The sequence below is a fragment of the Eucyclogobius newberryi genome, unplaced genomic scaffold (assembly GCF_026437365.1).
Source record: "Eucyclogobius newberryi isolate DKJ021-1_F unplaced genomic scaffold, fEucNew1.0.hap1 SCAF_10, whole genome shotgun sequence".
Lineage (NCBI taxonomy): Eukaryota > Metazoa > Chordata > Actinopteri > Gobiiformes > Gobiidae > Eucyclogobius > Eucyclogobius newberryi.
This window is the reverse complement of record NW_027315724.1, coordinates 19082759-19096429: the sequence shown is the minus strand read 5'-3', so window position 1 is coordinate 19096429 and position 13671 is coordinate 19082759. Positions and strand designations below refer to the sequence as shown.

Here is a 13671-nt window from a genome sequence, read left to right as displayed (position 1 = left end):
GCCAGGGCCAGGACCAGGGTCAGGACCAGGGCCAGGACCAGGACCAGGGCCAGGACCAGGGCCAGGGCCAGGGCCAGGGTTAGGGTTAGGGTTAGGGTTAAAGTGAAAGGCGTGAGCATGTTTAAAGTGGGCCAGGTTCTCTTTGGCGGTGGATTCCAAAGAGACTTTGTTGACGATGACGTAGAAGTGGCAGATGAAGAAACAAAGACACTCTGACGAGTTGAAGTAAAAAAGCCTTTATTTAAACATGACTTATTTAATTTAAATCCTCGCAGAGGCGTTTCAGCTCCGCCTCCTCGAGGGCCGTTTGTTTCTCATCTGAACAGAAACAGAAACATGTGTTTTGTGCATTTCAGGCAGAACGTTTGTGGAGGAAGATGTTGTGACGGATGGACCTGGTCCCACCGAACCAGAGGCTGCAGCAAACGTGAGTCCAACACCTGGTTTAGGCCTGGTTTAGTCCTGGTTTAGTGCTAGTTTAGGCCTGGTTTAGTCCTGGTTTAGTCCTGGTTTAGTGCTACTTTAGGCCTGGTTTAGTCCTGGTTTAGTCCTGGTTTAGGCCCGGTTTAGGCCTGGTTTAGGCCTGGTTTAGACCCGGTTTAGGCCTGGTTTAGTCCTGGTTTAGTCCTGGTTTAGGCCCGGTTTAGGCCTGGTTTAGACCCGGTTTAGGCCTGGTTTAGTCCTGGTTTAGTGCTAGTTTAGGCCTGGTTTAGTCCTGGTTTAGTCCTGGTTTAGTGCTAGTTTAGGCCTGGTTTAGTCCTGGTTTAGTCCTGGTTTAGGCCCGGTTTAGGCCCGGTTTAGACCCGGTTTAGGCCTGGTTTAGTCCTGGTTTAGTTCTGGTTTAGGCCCGGTTTAGGCCTGGTTTAGTCCTGGTTTAAGGGGCAGTCAGCGTGTGAGACATGCAGATTGTTAAAAGGCTTTTAGAGAGAATATTTATGAATTAAAGTGTCTTTTTGAATAACATACAGTTATATAGAACTAATTAGCTGCAGAATGACATTAGATTAAACAAGCGTACAACAATAAAGTCTCATTTTGACTTCATTTGGAGGGATAAATACATTATACTATAATTTTAAAACCAATCAAGTGTCTATTTGTGCAGAAAAGTGTAAACATTCGATTCATATCACAGAATTATAGTTATTGAAAGATGAACAGACATCCTCCATCCTGTCCCTTTATGAGAAACATACTCCTGGAACCGTGGCCGGAGTCGCCATGGTAACCTACAATAACAAAGTTCTACCGAAGAACTCATTTTGAATCATGATTTTGTGATGAATTCGACCAAACTAATGTGAACAAACATGATTTAATAGTAGATAATAAACGTTTACAGTGATGCTGGTGGAGCACGTGAACAGACAAATGGTACAAAGTTTAATTCTGCATCAATTACAGGTTTTAATTTTAAAAGAAGAAAAGATAATGAAACCTGGGACTCTTTGTTAGCATAGTAGCTTTGTGTGCTTTAGCCCTTCTTTTCTTTGGACCACCTTACTCACGCCATTTTAGTCTTTACTGGTCTCGCCGGCTGTGTATGTGTTTTTTTTTCTTAGTATATATATTTGTTTGTTTTATGTAAATAAAAAAAGAAAAATTTAAAAAGTCAAGCTAACGGCTAGCACGACCGACGTAAATTCTGCAAATGATTCAAATTGCCGGCGGTAACGTGAGTTGAAGTGGCCGCCAATCACAAAACGACTCCTTCTTTTACAGTATTTTTTGGGCTGTAGGCTTTATTGGACAGGACGGTGTAAGCGCGAGTGGGACATTCAGCAAACGCCCCTGAGCGGCACAGCTGTAGTACGTGTTCGATGGTTTGAGAGCGAAAGAGTTCTGTTCACAAACAAAGAAAGGCTTTACAAGTCTTTCCGAGTCTTTACAAGTCTCTACAAGTCTTTCCGAGTCTCTACAAGTCTTTCCGAGTCTTTACAAGTCCTTCCGAGTCTCTACAAGTCTTTCCGGGTTTTCCCAAGCCTTTCAAAGTCTTTCAGAGTCCTTCCGAGCCTTTACAAGTCTTTACAAGTCTTTCCGAGGTCAAATGTCAGTATTCCCACTTGATGAGCGGCAGGTTGAGCTTGAGGAAGAAGAGTTTTTCAGCGTTTTCGTCGCTGGTCCGGATCGTCCGCTCGTCGCCGCCGTTGAACACCTTGTCGACGGGGACCGACGCCGGGGGAGCCGACAGGAGCCGACGAGCCAGAGGGGCCAGAAGGTCGAACCGGGACGTGTTGCTGCGCCACCAGCCCAGAGGGTCGCCCGACTTCCTGCGGTCACCGGGGAAACGCGTTAGCATTCACGCTATTTATACAGACGCAGTTCTGTAGCCATATTTAAGAGGTTATTTGTTTCAATCCTTTTTAGAGCCTTATCTAGTCCCTTCCTTAGTCCTTCCTTTAGTCCAGTCTTAGTCCTTTAGTCCCTTCCTTTGTCCCTCTTCAGTCCCTTCCCTTGTCCTTCTTTAGTCCCTTCTTTACTCCAGTTTTAGTCCTTCTTTAGTCCTTTCTTTAATCCTGCTTTAGTCTTGCTTTTGTCCAGTTTTGGTCCTTTCTTTAGTCCTTCTTTAGGCCCCTCTTTACTTCAGTTTTAGTCTTGCTGTAGACCTGCTTTGCTCCAGTTTTAGTCCCTTCTTTAGTCCTTTCTTTAGTCCTTTCTTTAGGCCTTCTTTAGTCCTTTCTTTAGTCTTTTCTTTAGTCCTTCGTTAACCCTTCTTTAGACCCTTACTTAGTCCAGTTTTAGTCATTTTTAGTCCATTCTTTACTCCAGTTTTAGTCCGTCTTTAGTCCTTTCTTTAGGTCTGCTTTAGTCCAGTTTTGGTCCTTTCTTTAGTCCATCTTTAGTCCCTTCTTTAGTCCAACTTTAGTCCTGCTTTAGTCCAGTTATAGTCCTGCTTTAGTCCAGGTTCAGTTACCTGTCGATGAGTGGTTCGTTGAGGTACTGCTCCAGTTGCCCAGACAGTTCTGGACTCCGATGTTCCACAGGCGTTTGACCCAAAAGACTGGCAAAGATCTGCTCCACCAGACCAGCTCCTGCCGGCTTCACTTCGTCCTGCTCCTGTTTGATCGCCTGACAACACACCACACCCTTTACACACCTGACCACACCCTTTACACACCTGACCACACCCTTTACACACCTGATAACACACCACACCCTTTACACACCTGACCACACCCTTTACACACCTGACCACACCCTTTACACACCTGACCACACCCTTTACACACCTGACAACACACGTTACACACCTAACCACACCCTTTACACACCTGACCACACCCTTTACACACCTGACCACGCCCTTTACACACCTGACCACCCTTTACACACCTGACAACACACGTTACACACCTGACAACACCCTTTACACACCTGACAACACACGTTACACACCTGACAACACCCTTTACACACCTGACCACACCCTTTACACACCTGACCACGCCCTTTACACACCTGACCACCCTTTACACACCTGACAACACACGTTACACACCTGACAACACCCTTTACACACCTGACAACACACGTTACACACCTGACAACACCCTTTACACACCTGACCACACCCTTTACACACCTGACCACGCCCTTTACACACCTAACCACCCTTTACACACCTGACAACACACGTTACACACCTGACAACACACGTTACACACCTGACAACACCCTTTACACACCTGACAACACACCACAAATTTCTGACACAGACTTGTCTCTAAAGATAGTTTTTAAGCTGTTGCTTCACTTCTCCTCTGCACATGCTCATGTTAGAGGCTCATGTTAGAGAGCATGAACGGGCCTCTGAACACGCCTACAGACTGAGCATCTGCAGAAGAAGAACCAAGCTTCCTGCAGTACTGTTCAGCGGCCTGTAGAGGCCACTTCAAGACAGTACTACACCCTGAAGTACTTAGGCCCAGTTTCAGCAGCAGAAGTGAGAGGGAAACGAGATTATTTGGATATATTTTGGATATTTTTTTTTTTTTAAATAGTTGTGACACACGGTAATTTTATATTTTATTGGTCAATCACTGCTTGCCTTGATTGCCCTGAGTTGACTTTTGTATTGGACGATGAGCATTAGGGGTGTAAACCTTTCCATTAGTAGCAGGAGTTGTGTTTGTCCCTTGAGCAGCGCTGCAGTCGCAGTCCGAATCTCTGATGGATAATGAGCCAAGAAAGAAGAATCAGAAGTGAATAAAAGTCTTTATTTACGCAGACATTGTAATTGACATTGGAAAAAATTGAATAGATTCGGACTAAATTTGTTTAGACAAATTTGTTGGACTTTGGACACAATGGGACAGGCAAGAGTACAAATTTAGGACCGCTCATGTCGTTTGTGTGTCGCTCTCTGTGTTCTAGTTGTGTTTTTTAATTTGTGCATGTTAAAAAAAACAACCTAAACATTTCTAAAAAGGCTAATCCGTTGCTTGAAGGTGCCATAACATGCTTTTTTCACGTTTCGTAGTCTATCCTAAGTGTATAATTGATAATAATAAGGGTTGTGCAACACCCTTAACATAATAGTTAAGAAATATCACCCAGACCTTGGACCTCCTCACCAACCCGGAAATGCAAACGGCTTGGTTTGATATTCGCCCCCACCCTTGCAAAGAGCGATCCGGCTCCCCCGCCCAACCCGTGACGTAGTCTCAGAGAGCGCGTGTGTGCCCTGCCCACCCGTGACGTAGCCCCACAGCTGTCTGCTCCGTGCTGCGCCGCTCCTGCCGCGCGACTGAGTGAGAAACAATAGAACTTCAGATCAACACTACTTTGAGCCAAAATAAATCTGGTGTTTATTCTACAGCGTGCGCAGAACATATATATATATATATATATATATATATATATATATATATATATATATATATATTATATATATATATATATATATATAAAAGTCTTATGTCCATCGCGCTCTTATTTCCTGGTTTTTCGGTATCGGATAGAACTTCTCTCTGTTTATTTTCCCGCAACTGCCACATAAACCTTCACCATTGTGATAATAGTAAAGAGTGCGATATCATTAATGAAGTTTTGGGCCTCTTTGAGCCGTGCTTCGTCGTAAATCGAAGCAGAAATACTCCGGAATGGGCTTGTGGGGAGACAGCAGCGCGGAGCCGGGGGGAAGGGGGCGGGAGGCACCAGGCGGGAGGCGGGAGGGGAGGGGGGGTGGAGAGAGGGGATGGTGACGCGTGCTTGCCCTTATGACGCGGTCTTGCCCCACCGCCCGTCAGTTTGGAGATTCGAGGAAAGGAGATAGTCTGTAATACAGTATAGCTAAACACTGCGGGAATCAATCAAAAAAACACTCTGGGTACATATATGAAGCACAAATAGCAATGTAAGAAGGTTAAAAGCTCTGAAAAGTCAATTTTGCATGTTATGGGACCTTTAATAGTGTCTCTTTGGTCGTATGGTGCGACGCTGGTGAACTTTTGTGAACCACGCGCCGCACCGAAACGACCCCTACGCCCTCGCGCGCCGTTACAACCCTCGTCCAACTGCCGTGGCGGACTTACCGGTTCACTCCCCTCTCCTCCTTCGCCCGCCGCCTCGCCCTCTTCCTCCTTCACGGCCGAACACGCGGTGCACTCCTCTTTCAGCCACTTGGGGGCGTTGTTGACGGCGTCCCCGCACAGCACGTTGCACTTGTACCGTGGGTCCAGCAGCGTCGCCAGCACCAGAACCTTGCCCTCCTCCAGCTTGGCGTACCGCCGCTCCAAACCGCTCAGCATCGTCCGCCGCAGAGTCGCCGTTGCCTTCGCCGCCGCGCAGTCCGCCCGCAGGATCACCTTCAGGACGGAAATGCTCGGGATGACGCACGACAGGGACGAGGCACTGTCGCAGATCTCCCCGGCCACTTCCTCGAACGGCAGCAGCGTCTCGATCACGGCCCTGACCAGCTCCCACTCGTCGCTGGTCGGCGTCTGGAAGTGTCCGTACTTTTGCGCGTAGCCGGAGAGCGGCCGCCTCTGCTCCTGCGCCCGCCTCAGCATCCGCAGCGTCGAGACCCACCGCGCCGCGTCGTCCAGGACCACGGCGTTCTGCGGCACGTTCAGCTCGACCTGGATCACCTTGAGCCGCTGCTTCGCGAGTACGGAATCCCGAAAGTGCCCGGCGCACGTCCGGACCTTGGCGATGACCTCTTTGACGTCGCGCTGGCTGTCGATGCCCTCGTCGATCACGCTCTGGAGGACGCGCGCCGAGCAGTCGAGACCCGGTATCTCCATCAGCCGCTGGTCCTCCGAGATGTCCGCGCCACCGTCCCGGAGCACCAGGAACACCCGGCTCTGGTCGATGCCCCAGTACTTCAGCAGCGGCAAGAAAAACTGGTGGATGTAGGTGACCGTGCTCGCGTCCGTCATGGTTTTAACATGCAAAACCGCCTGTCGCCTTTCCCACGTCTCGTCGATAAAATGACACGTCAAGCTCATCATGGACTCCGCCCGTCCCGGCAAACAATCGGCCGTGAACGACAGGAACTGCTCCTTTCGTCCTTTCGGTGAGATGAGCCCCCGAATGCAGCTTTGAACTTTCTTGTACAGGTTCTCCAAGAGGTGAGAATGGTAAAAATGTTCACTTTTCACCGTGTATTTTGGCTCCAGCGCCGCGATCAGGCGCTTGAACCCTTTCCCGGACACAACGGAGAACGGCTGGTCGTCGGCGGCGCACATTTCCGCCACCAGTTTGTCTATTTTCTTGGATTTGAGCTCGACCTCTTTCCACTTGTCGGACTGCGGTTGGGCAGACGCTATCCGGGCGATGATGTTCGAGCCGCCGGACGTCAGCTCAGCGTTTTTCATGTCCTCCTTGCGCTTCTTGGCCTCTCGAAAGACGTCGGCGTGGTGGTTCTCCAGGTGCTTCCACAGGTTGGTGGTGTTCTTGTTCCTGCCCGCCGTGGCGCCCATGCTCACCATCTGGTCGCAGTGGAGGCACTTCCCTCTGCCCGGCGTCGGCTCGTTGAAGTGCAGCCACAGCGGGTTAAACAGTTTTTTGGGCATCTTCTGCAAAACGAGAAGCAACTTCGGTCAAGGTCTGCGCGGGAGGAAGTACTCGGTGTGCTTACTTGTTTCTTAAGTAAAAGGAGCAAAGTACCTATTTAAGACGTGACAAATGTGGTGATTTTGGGCTGATTTTTGGTCAACAGAAGCAATTTGAATACATTTCAATTTTTTTTCTAGAGAATGTCATGTATAATTTGGTTTCCTCAAGGATGAGGCATTAACTCAAGTCCTTTAGGTCGGATGTCACCACGAACACGCTAAAAATAACCCCCAAAAGTACTTTCTACTTTTGAGTCCAGTTTAAACATATAGTGCAGCAGGAAGTACACATTTCTGCTCTCGGATGTAGTAAAGTAAAAAGGACCCATGGTAAAAACTACTTAAGTAAAGTATAGATAACTTAACATTAGCACGACTGTAAAATAACAAAAACAGGACTAAAATGGGTCTGAACTGGGTCTAAAGTCACCATAAGAACTCATTGTTCAATAAATGAAATATGGAACTATATTTTTCTGGGCACAATATTTATCGTGTAAATTTTCCTTGCACAAGTGTGGATTTATTTAGTTATTTTATGTTAGTAGTCATGCTAGCTCAGCGTTAGCTCAGTTAGCTCAGAGATAGCTCAAAGGTATCTCAGAGATAGCTCAGAGATAGCTCAGAGTCAGCTCAGAGTTAGCTTCAGTACTTTGGAGGTTGGATTTTCCAAGTTCTGACTTTCTCACATCTCGGAATTCTTTCTCGGGAAACATTTCAGATCCCGAGTTCACTCTCAAAACTTCACTCTCAGACGATGCTTTATTAACTGTAAATGTAATAACACAGTCCGGGTTCATAGCTCTGGTTTGTATAATTTGTTTTCGAGTCGTTCATAAACTGTAACACACGACGTGACACTGGAACGCTGCATAATTCTATCTCTCTGGAGTTTTCAGTCTAAAATGATTAAAAGTTCAGATCGGGCAGTGAACAGTGAGTTAAGGTTCAACACTTCACTTCAAAAGGACCAAAGTGTGTTTATAAAAGGACGTGTTTGTGTCTCAATGCTAACGCTACTGTCGAGGCATAAAACATAAATAAACATAAATAAATCATAATTTCAATAGAAACAATTAGCGCATTACAAAAACTTGCAATAATTTCTCCACAAACTGCTTTTCCTTTCTTTCGGACCTATTCAATTACAGGTATTTTTATATATTTAATAGATACAAACGGTCTCCAATCTCCATGGCAATGTGTATGTTTAATGCTATAATAAACGGACGAGCAGGTGAAGGTTCCATAGAGTGGCTTTAACACGGCAATGGTTAGTTTAAGTCCACTTCAAATGCTTATTGCAATTATTATTATTCATTATATTCCAGTTTTTCAATAAAACTATTACTACTTCCTGGCCTGACATGTACTTGAGTAGTAATACACATATAAGTAACAGTACTTTTGAGTATAAATATCAGATCTTTGTGAACACGTTTCATTCAGTCTAAATAATGCACTTTCTGCTGTAAATAATAAATATTAAATAACTCCTGAGAACAAAGGCGCCGTGTTAAAAGTAGAAGATGTTTAAATGTGTTTTTACTGCGCGTTTTTGTTTCTTTTCTCCCTAAAAACGGCCATGTCCTCTTCCTTATCTCACATTTCCACAGACGCGCTCACTTCGATGACTTTAAAACCGCAGAGGAGCGTTAAAGATCACACGGAACATTCCTGTGGACTCAAAGCCCGCGCGTGTCACGCAAAAGCCGCGCAGAACTTACCTTTTTATCACAAACTTTCGCTGTTTTTGTTTCTGCGGCGTTTCCTGCGCGGGTCCTTCCGTCACGTGGTCGCCCGCGCATGTGCCTGAGCAGAAATCGGCCGATAACAGAGTGCCAAAACAAAGGTGAAAATCGGCGCAATAATCTCACAAAAAACGCGTTTCTAGAGTCTAAATGTCAGTTTGAATACGTTTATCAAAAGAATGAGTCGTCCTCTACGTGATGACAGTGAAATTAAGTTGTTTATGTGAGAAGTTTTATTGTAAAAGGTTGTTTAGGATAATTTTCAGGCGACTCTTTGTGATTATCTATACATTATTGGGTTATTCTTTATTATTATTTTCTCTACAGACTTCTAACGTTTATTCCAGCAAATAAATGACAAACAAGTTGCAAATATATCAAGGACAAATAAGAGATTACACATGGGGGACCTAAAATTGACTGAGAAAATTAATAAAACGCATGAATTAAACTGTAAGTGCACACTGTTTCCAATTATTGAACAAAAACACAAAATAAGACATTATTTACTCTTGTTTACTCGTATTTTACTTTGACAGCCTTTGGTTACTAAATTGGTAAATCTTTCAGCTGCTCCTGTCATATGTGCAATTACTGTGCAATTACTGTGAAATTCATGTACAATCTATGTGCTGTCGTGACACATATTCATGTGCAATTACTGTCGTGATCACATGCAATGGTATTTATGTATTTATTTATTTGTCTATGGGAGTTTTTATTTGTAGGAGATCTTCTACTGAAAGTGTTTTTCAGACTTCCTATAAGTGATCTGTTCTTCTGTATCTACCTCTGTATCTACCTGCGTTGCACCAATGAAATTTCCCCATATGGGACAATAAAGGAATATCTTATCTTATCTTATCTTAAATAAAGTCAATTTAAGTAAAACACAGTAAATCTTTCAGCTGCTCCAGAGCTATGGAGGGTTTAGTTTGCCAAAATTCAATTATAATAGATTAAATGTACTATTAAAGGTGGAATGGACGATTTTTTTCAGCAAATTTTTTATCATATTTCCTCGTGGCGTGGATAAATCATTTGTCCTGCCATGTATCAATCATAAAACGCACCCATCGCTCACCTGCAGCCGCGTGCGGTTCGTCCCCACGTTTCTGCGTGCCTAAGCGCATGGATCTATCATGATATAGTTCCCTCAGTGTACGGGGCAAAATGAAGACGGAGAAAGACAGTTCGAGCTGACGCAGAAGTGGACAGAAATCTACGGGAGACGAGAGATGCGATGCGCTCCATTGCGCTAATAAACAAACGCACGTGTGTGTTGTATCGGTCCGCACGGGGGAGTGCGCATGCGCACTTCCGCCTGCGTTCTCAAATCGCCGAAAAATCGTCCATTGCGCCTTTAATTAATCATGTAAGTATTTAATGAATTGAAACGGCGCATTTAATTTATTAAATTGTCAATTAATTCATAAAATGTGTCACTAAATAAGTTAAAGAAGCATTTAAAGCTTAAAAAGATCAATTTCATTCATTCCTGATTGTGTGTTGTTGTTGTTGTTGTTTACAGGGTTTATACATTTTGTTTTCTAACGTCTTTTATGGTTTTTAGCCCGGTGCGTCCCGCGGTGCCACAACGGAGCCGTGTGCCTCGCCCCGAGCCGCTGCGCGTGCCGGCCGGGTTTCCACGGCGACCAGTGCCAGTTCTCCGCGGTGACGCTCCTGTACACGGCGGCGACGTCATCCTCGTCCAATCAGAGCCGAGCGGTCAGGACGGTCCGCGTGGTCGTCGGGAAGAGCGAGGATCCAGGGTTTGTGAAAAAACACCGAGTTATGTCGTTAAAAAGGTGAAACGGAACGATTATTTTAGTGTCCGACGTCAAACGACCATTTATTTATTTGATTTTTAACCAAATAAATGTGTAAATAATGCGACTAACGGCATAGAGAATATTTATGAATAAAGTGTATTATTGGTGAAAATTTGAAATAGTTTATTCTTAATTGAATTCTGATTTAATAATGCCACTGTTTTTGTTCTAAAAAGTCTTTATGTGTGTGTTTAAGTCTGTATAATCGCACTGCAACCATTAAACCACCTGTGCCACCGGCGGCCATCTTGGTTCTAGTCGCTAGCGTAAACAAACTCTCAATGTTCAATAGTAATCGTTAACTTATTTGTTATCAAAATATAGATATAATAATAATAGTCGACTGGTTATGAATATTCCAATGGCAAAAGGGAATATTTCAGTCTTTTGGAAGAGTCTGCTGATGATCCCGGTTCAAAAATGAAGCACAAAGGAGTAGAAATATCATGCTGGAGTTTGGAGTGACATTTTGAACAGTTTGAATCATCACAAACGACACGCGGCCGTCTAAACGAGTCACTCTGTTTGCAGTCGGACTTTAACGGAGAGAAGAAACCAGGGCGAAAATGAGGTTTTAGTCAGAGCAGGAGAAGAAGGAGAAGGAAAAGAAGAAGAAGAAGAAGAAGAAGAAGAAGAAGAAGAAGAAGAAGAAGAAGAAGAAGTAGAAGAAGAAGAAGCTGCAGCAAGGTTTGACACAGAATTAAAACATGTTTGAAAATGTGTTGCTGAATTTAGTGAACGAGAAGCAGCGTGTCATGTTTCCCTCAGGGCAGAAGAGAAGCTGAAGAGTACTACTACTACTACTACTACTACTACTACTACTACTGATACTACTACTACTACTACTACTGATACTACTGATACTACTACTACTGATACTACTGATACTACTACTACTACTACTGATACTACTACGACTACTACTCCTACTACTTCTACTACTGATACTACTGATACTACTACTACTACTGATACTACTACTACTGCTACTACTGCTGCTGCTGCTGCTGCTGCTCCAGAGATGCATGATGGGAAACCAGAGGAGATTGAGCTGGTGAAGCCGGTGAGGAAGAACAAGGTGACGTTGAGGTGAGTCGTGTTTGAACGTTTTAAACTGAAACATCTGAAACGACCTGGATCTGTGGAGGAAGTCCTCCTGGTGAGAGGAAGTCCTCCTGGTGAGAGGAAGTGAGAGGAAGTCCTCCTGGTGTGAGGAAGTGTGAGGAAGTCCTCCTGGTGTGAGGAAGTCCTCCTGGTGTGAGGAAGTGAGAGCAAGTCCTCCTGGTGTGAGGAAGTGAGAGGAAGTCCTCCTGGTGTGAGGAAGTCCTCCTGGTGTGAGGAAGTGAGAGGAAGTCCTCCTGGTGTGAGGATGTCCTCCTGGTGTGAGGAAGTGAGAGGAAGTCCTCCTGGTGTGAGGATGTCCTCCTGGTGTGAGGAAGTGAGAGGAAGTCCTCCTGGTGTGAGGATGTCCTCCTGGTGTGAGGAAGTGAGAGGAAGTCCTCCTGGTGTGAGGAAGTCCTCCTGGTGTGAGGAAGTGAGAGGAAGTCCTCCTGGTGTCAGGAAGTCCTCCTGGTGTGAGGAAGTGAGAGGAAGTCCTCCTGGTGTGAGGAAGTGTGAGGAAGTCCTCCTGGTGTGAGGAAGTGTGAGGAAGTCCTCCTGGTGTGAGGAAGTGTGAGGAAGTGAGAGGAAGTCCTCCTGGTGTGAGGAAGTGTGAGGAAGTCCTCCTGGTGTGTCATGGAATTAGACATACACCGATGCTATTCCGTAACACATCGAGAACACAATTCAACCTAGAATATGAAACGACACAGAAACATCAGACATTTGTGTGGCATGCATGGGAGAAAACGCGGGGACTGTGTCAGCCAGGCCGTTGTAAGGAGCCTGGCTGACCCTCCTGCGTCTCACCCCCGCGTCTCACACCGTTTTTTCCCATGCTGGTTGGTTTTATTAGATATTCTGGAATAGGCGGGTCACATTTCTCATTGGTCAGCCTCACATCAAGGCACTTGGTATTTTTCCGTAGAGATCAAGCCTTGGGTAAACATTACCCAGACTCCTCTGGGTTATCACCCCCCCTAGGGTAAACATCCTTTGGCCCATCTTTACGACCCCTTCACAAATAAATGCTGTCACACACCCGTTCTTCTCTTAGACTAATGATGCAGATAATATATAACTATTATGCAGATAAAATACATCACAGAAATATAATCATATATTCACATTTTATCACATGGTGTGAGGAAGTGTGAGGAAGTGAAAGGAAGTCCTGGTGTGAGGAAGTGAGAGGAAGTCCTCCTGACACACACTTAAACGTCATGGCGACGCGGCCGTGGTTTGTGTTTCATAAAGTCCGTCATGTTCTAATAGATCCATGGTCATTACTCACGAGCACTGAAGTTTAGACCAGATTTTTTCAACATGTTTTACAGAGTTAAATATGATATGATATTATATTAAATCAGATAATGACAGAGGACTGAACTGAACTGAACTGAACTGGACTGAACTGGACTGTTTCCTTCACTCGATCGTGTTGTTTCTTGTCTTTTGCTTTTTCTTTCTCCTGATGCAGGTCTTTCCTCCTCGGTCGGTCCATGTTTGTGTTTCCTGAAACAGAGAGAACTCGTATAAAGAGGATTTATGTGTTTTATGGTTTGTTTGATCAGAGGTGAGAAGTAGCCTTCATTCAGAGCTCCACTGTGAGCAGAATAACAACCCTTTAAACCTAAAAAAAAAAAAGCAAAACCGGAATAAAAATCGGTATTAAAAAAGGATCAAAATATTCAATATCATTATCTTAACCGCGTTTTAGTCTAATGTGCTGTTCAACATGTCACAGTCACTTTAAAGGAGACGTATCATGCTTTTCTCTGCATCTTAATATTAGAACAACAAAACTAGATCAACATTTTACATTTTGTTCATTGTTCAATCTCATTTTGATCTAAAACAGCTTGATAAAAGATGATTTCCTTTTCAAAATTGTGGAGCTGATTGTGATAAGCCCCGCCTCTTCATTGCGAT

General features: G+C 44.7%; 1 protein-coding gene across 1 annotated transcript; it reads right to left on the bottom strand.

The window, feature by feature from the left end:
• Positions 1-220: 220 nt before the first annotated feature.
• On the bottom strand, positions 221-8866 carry LOC140371911 (zinc finger BED domain-containing protein 4-like). The gene is made up of 4 exons (XM_072459148.1): positions 8786-8866; positions 5535-7019; positions 2915-3069; positions 221-2270 (listed from the first exon to the last, which is right to left on the bottom strand). Exons 1-4 carry the CDS (start codon positions 8864-8866, stop codon positions 2051-2053), a joined length of 1941 nt encoding a protein of 646 aa, XP_072315249.1. The 3' UTR covers positions 221-2050.
• Between the last annotated feature and the right edge of the window lie 4805 nt (positions 8867-13671).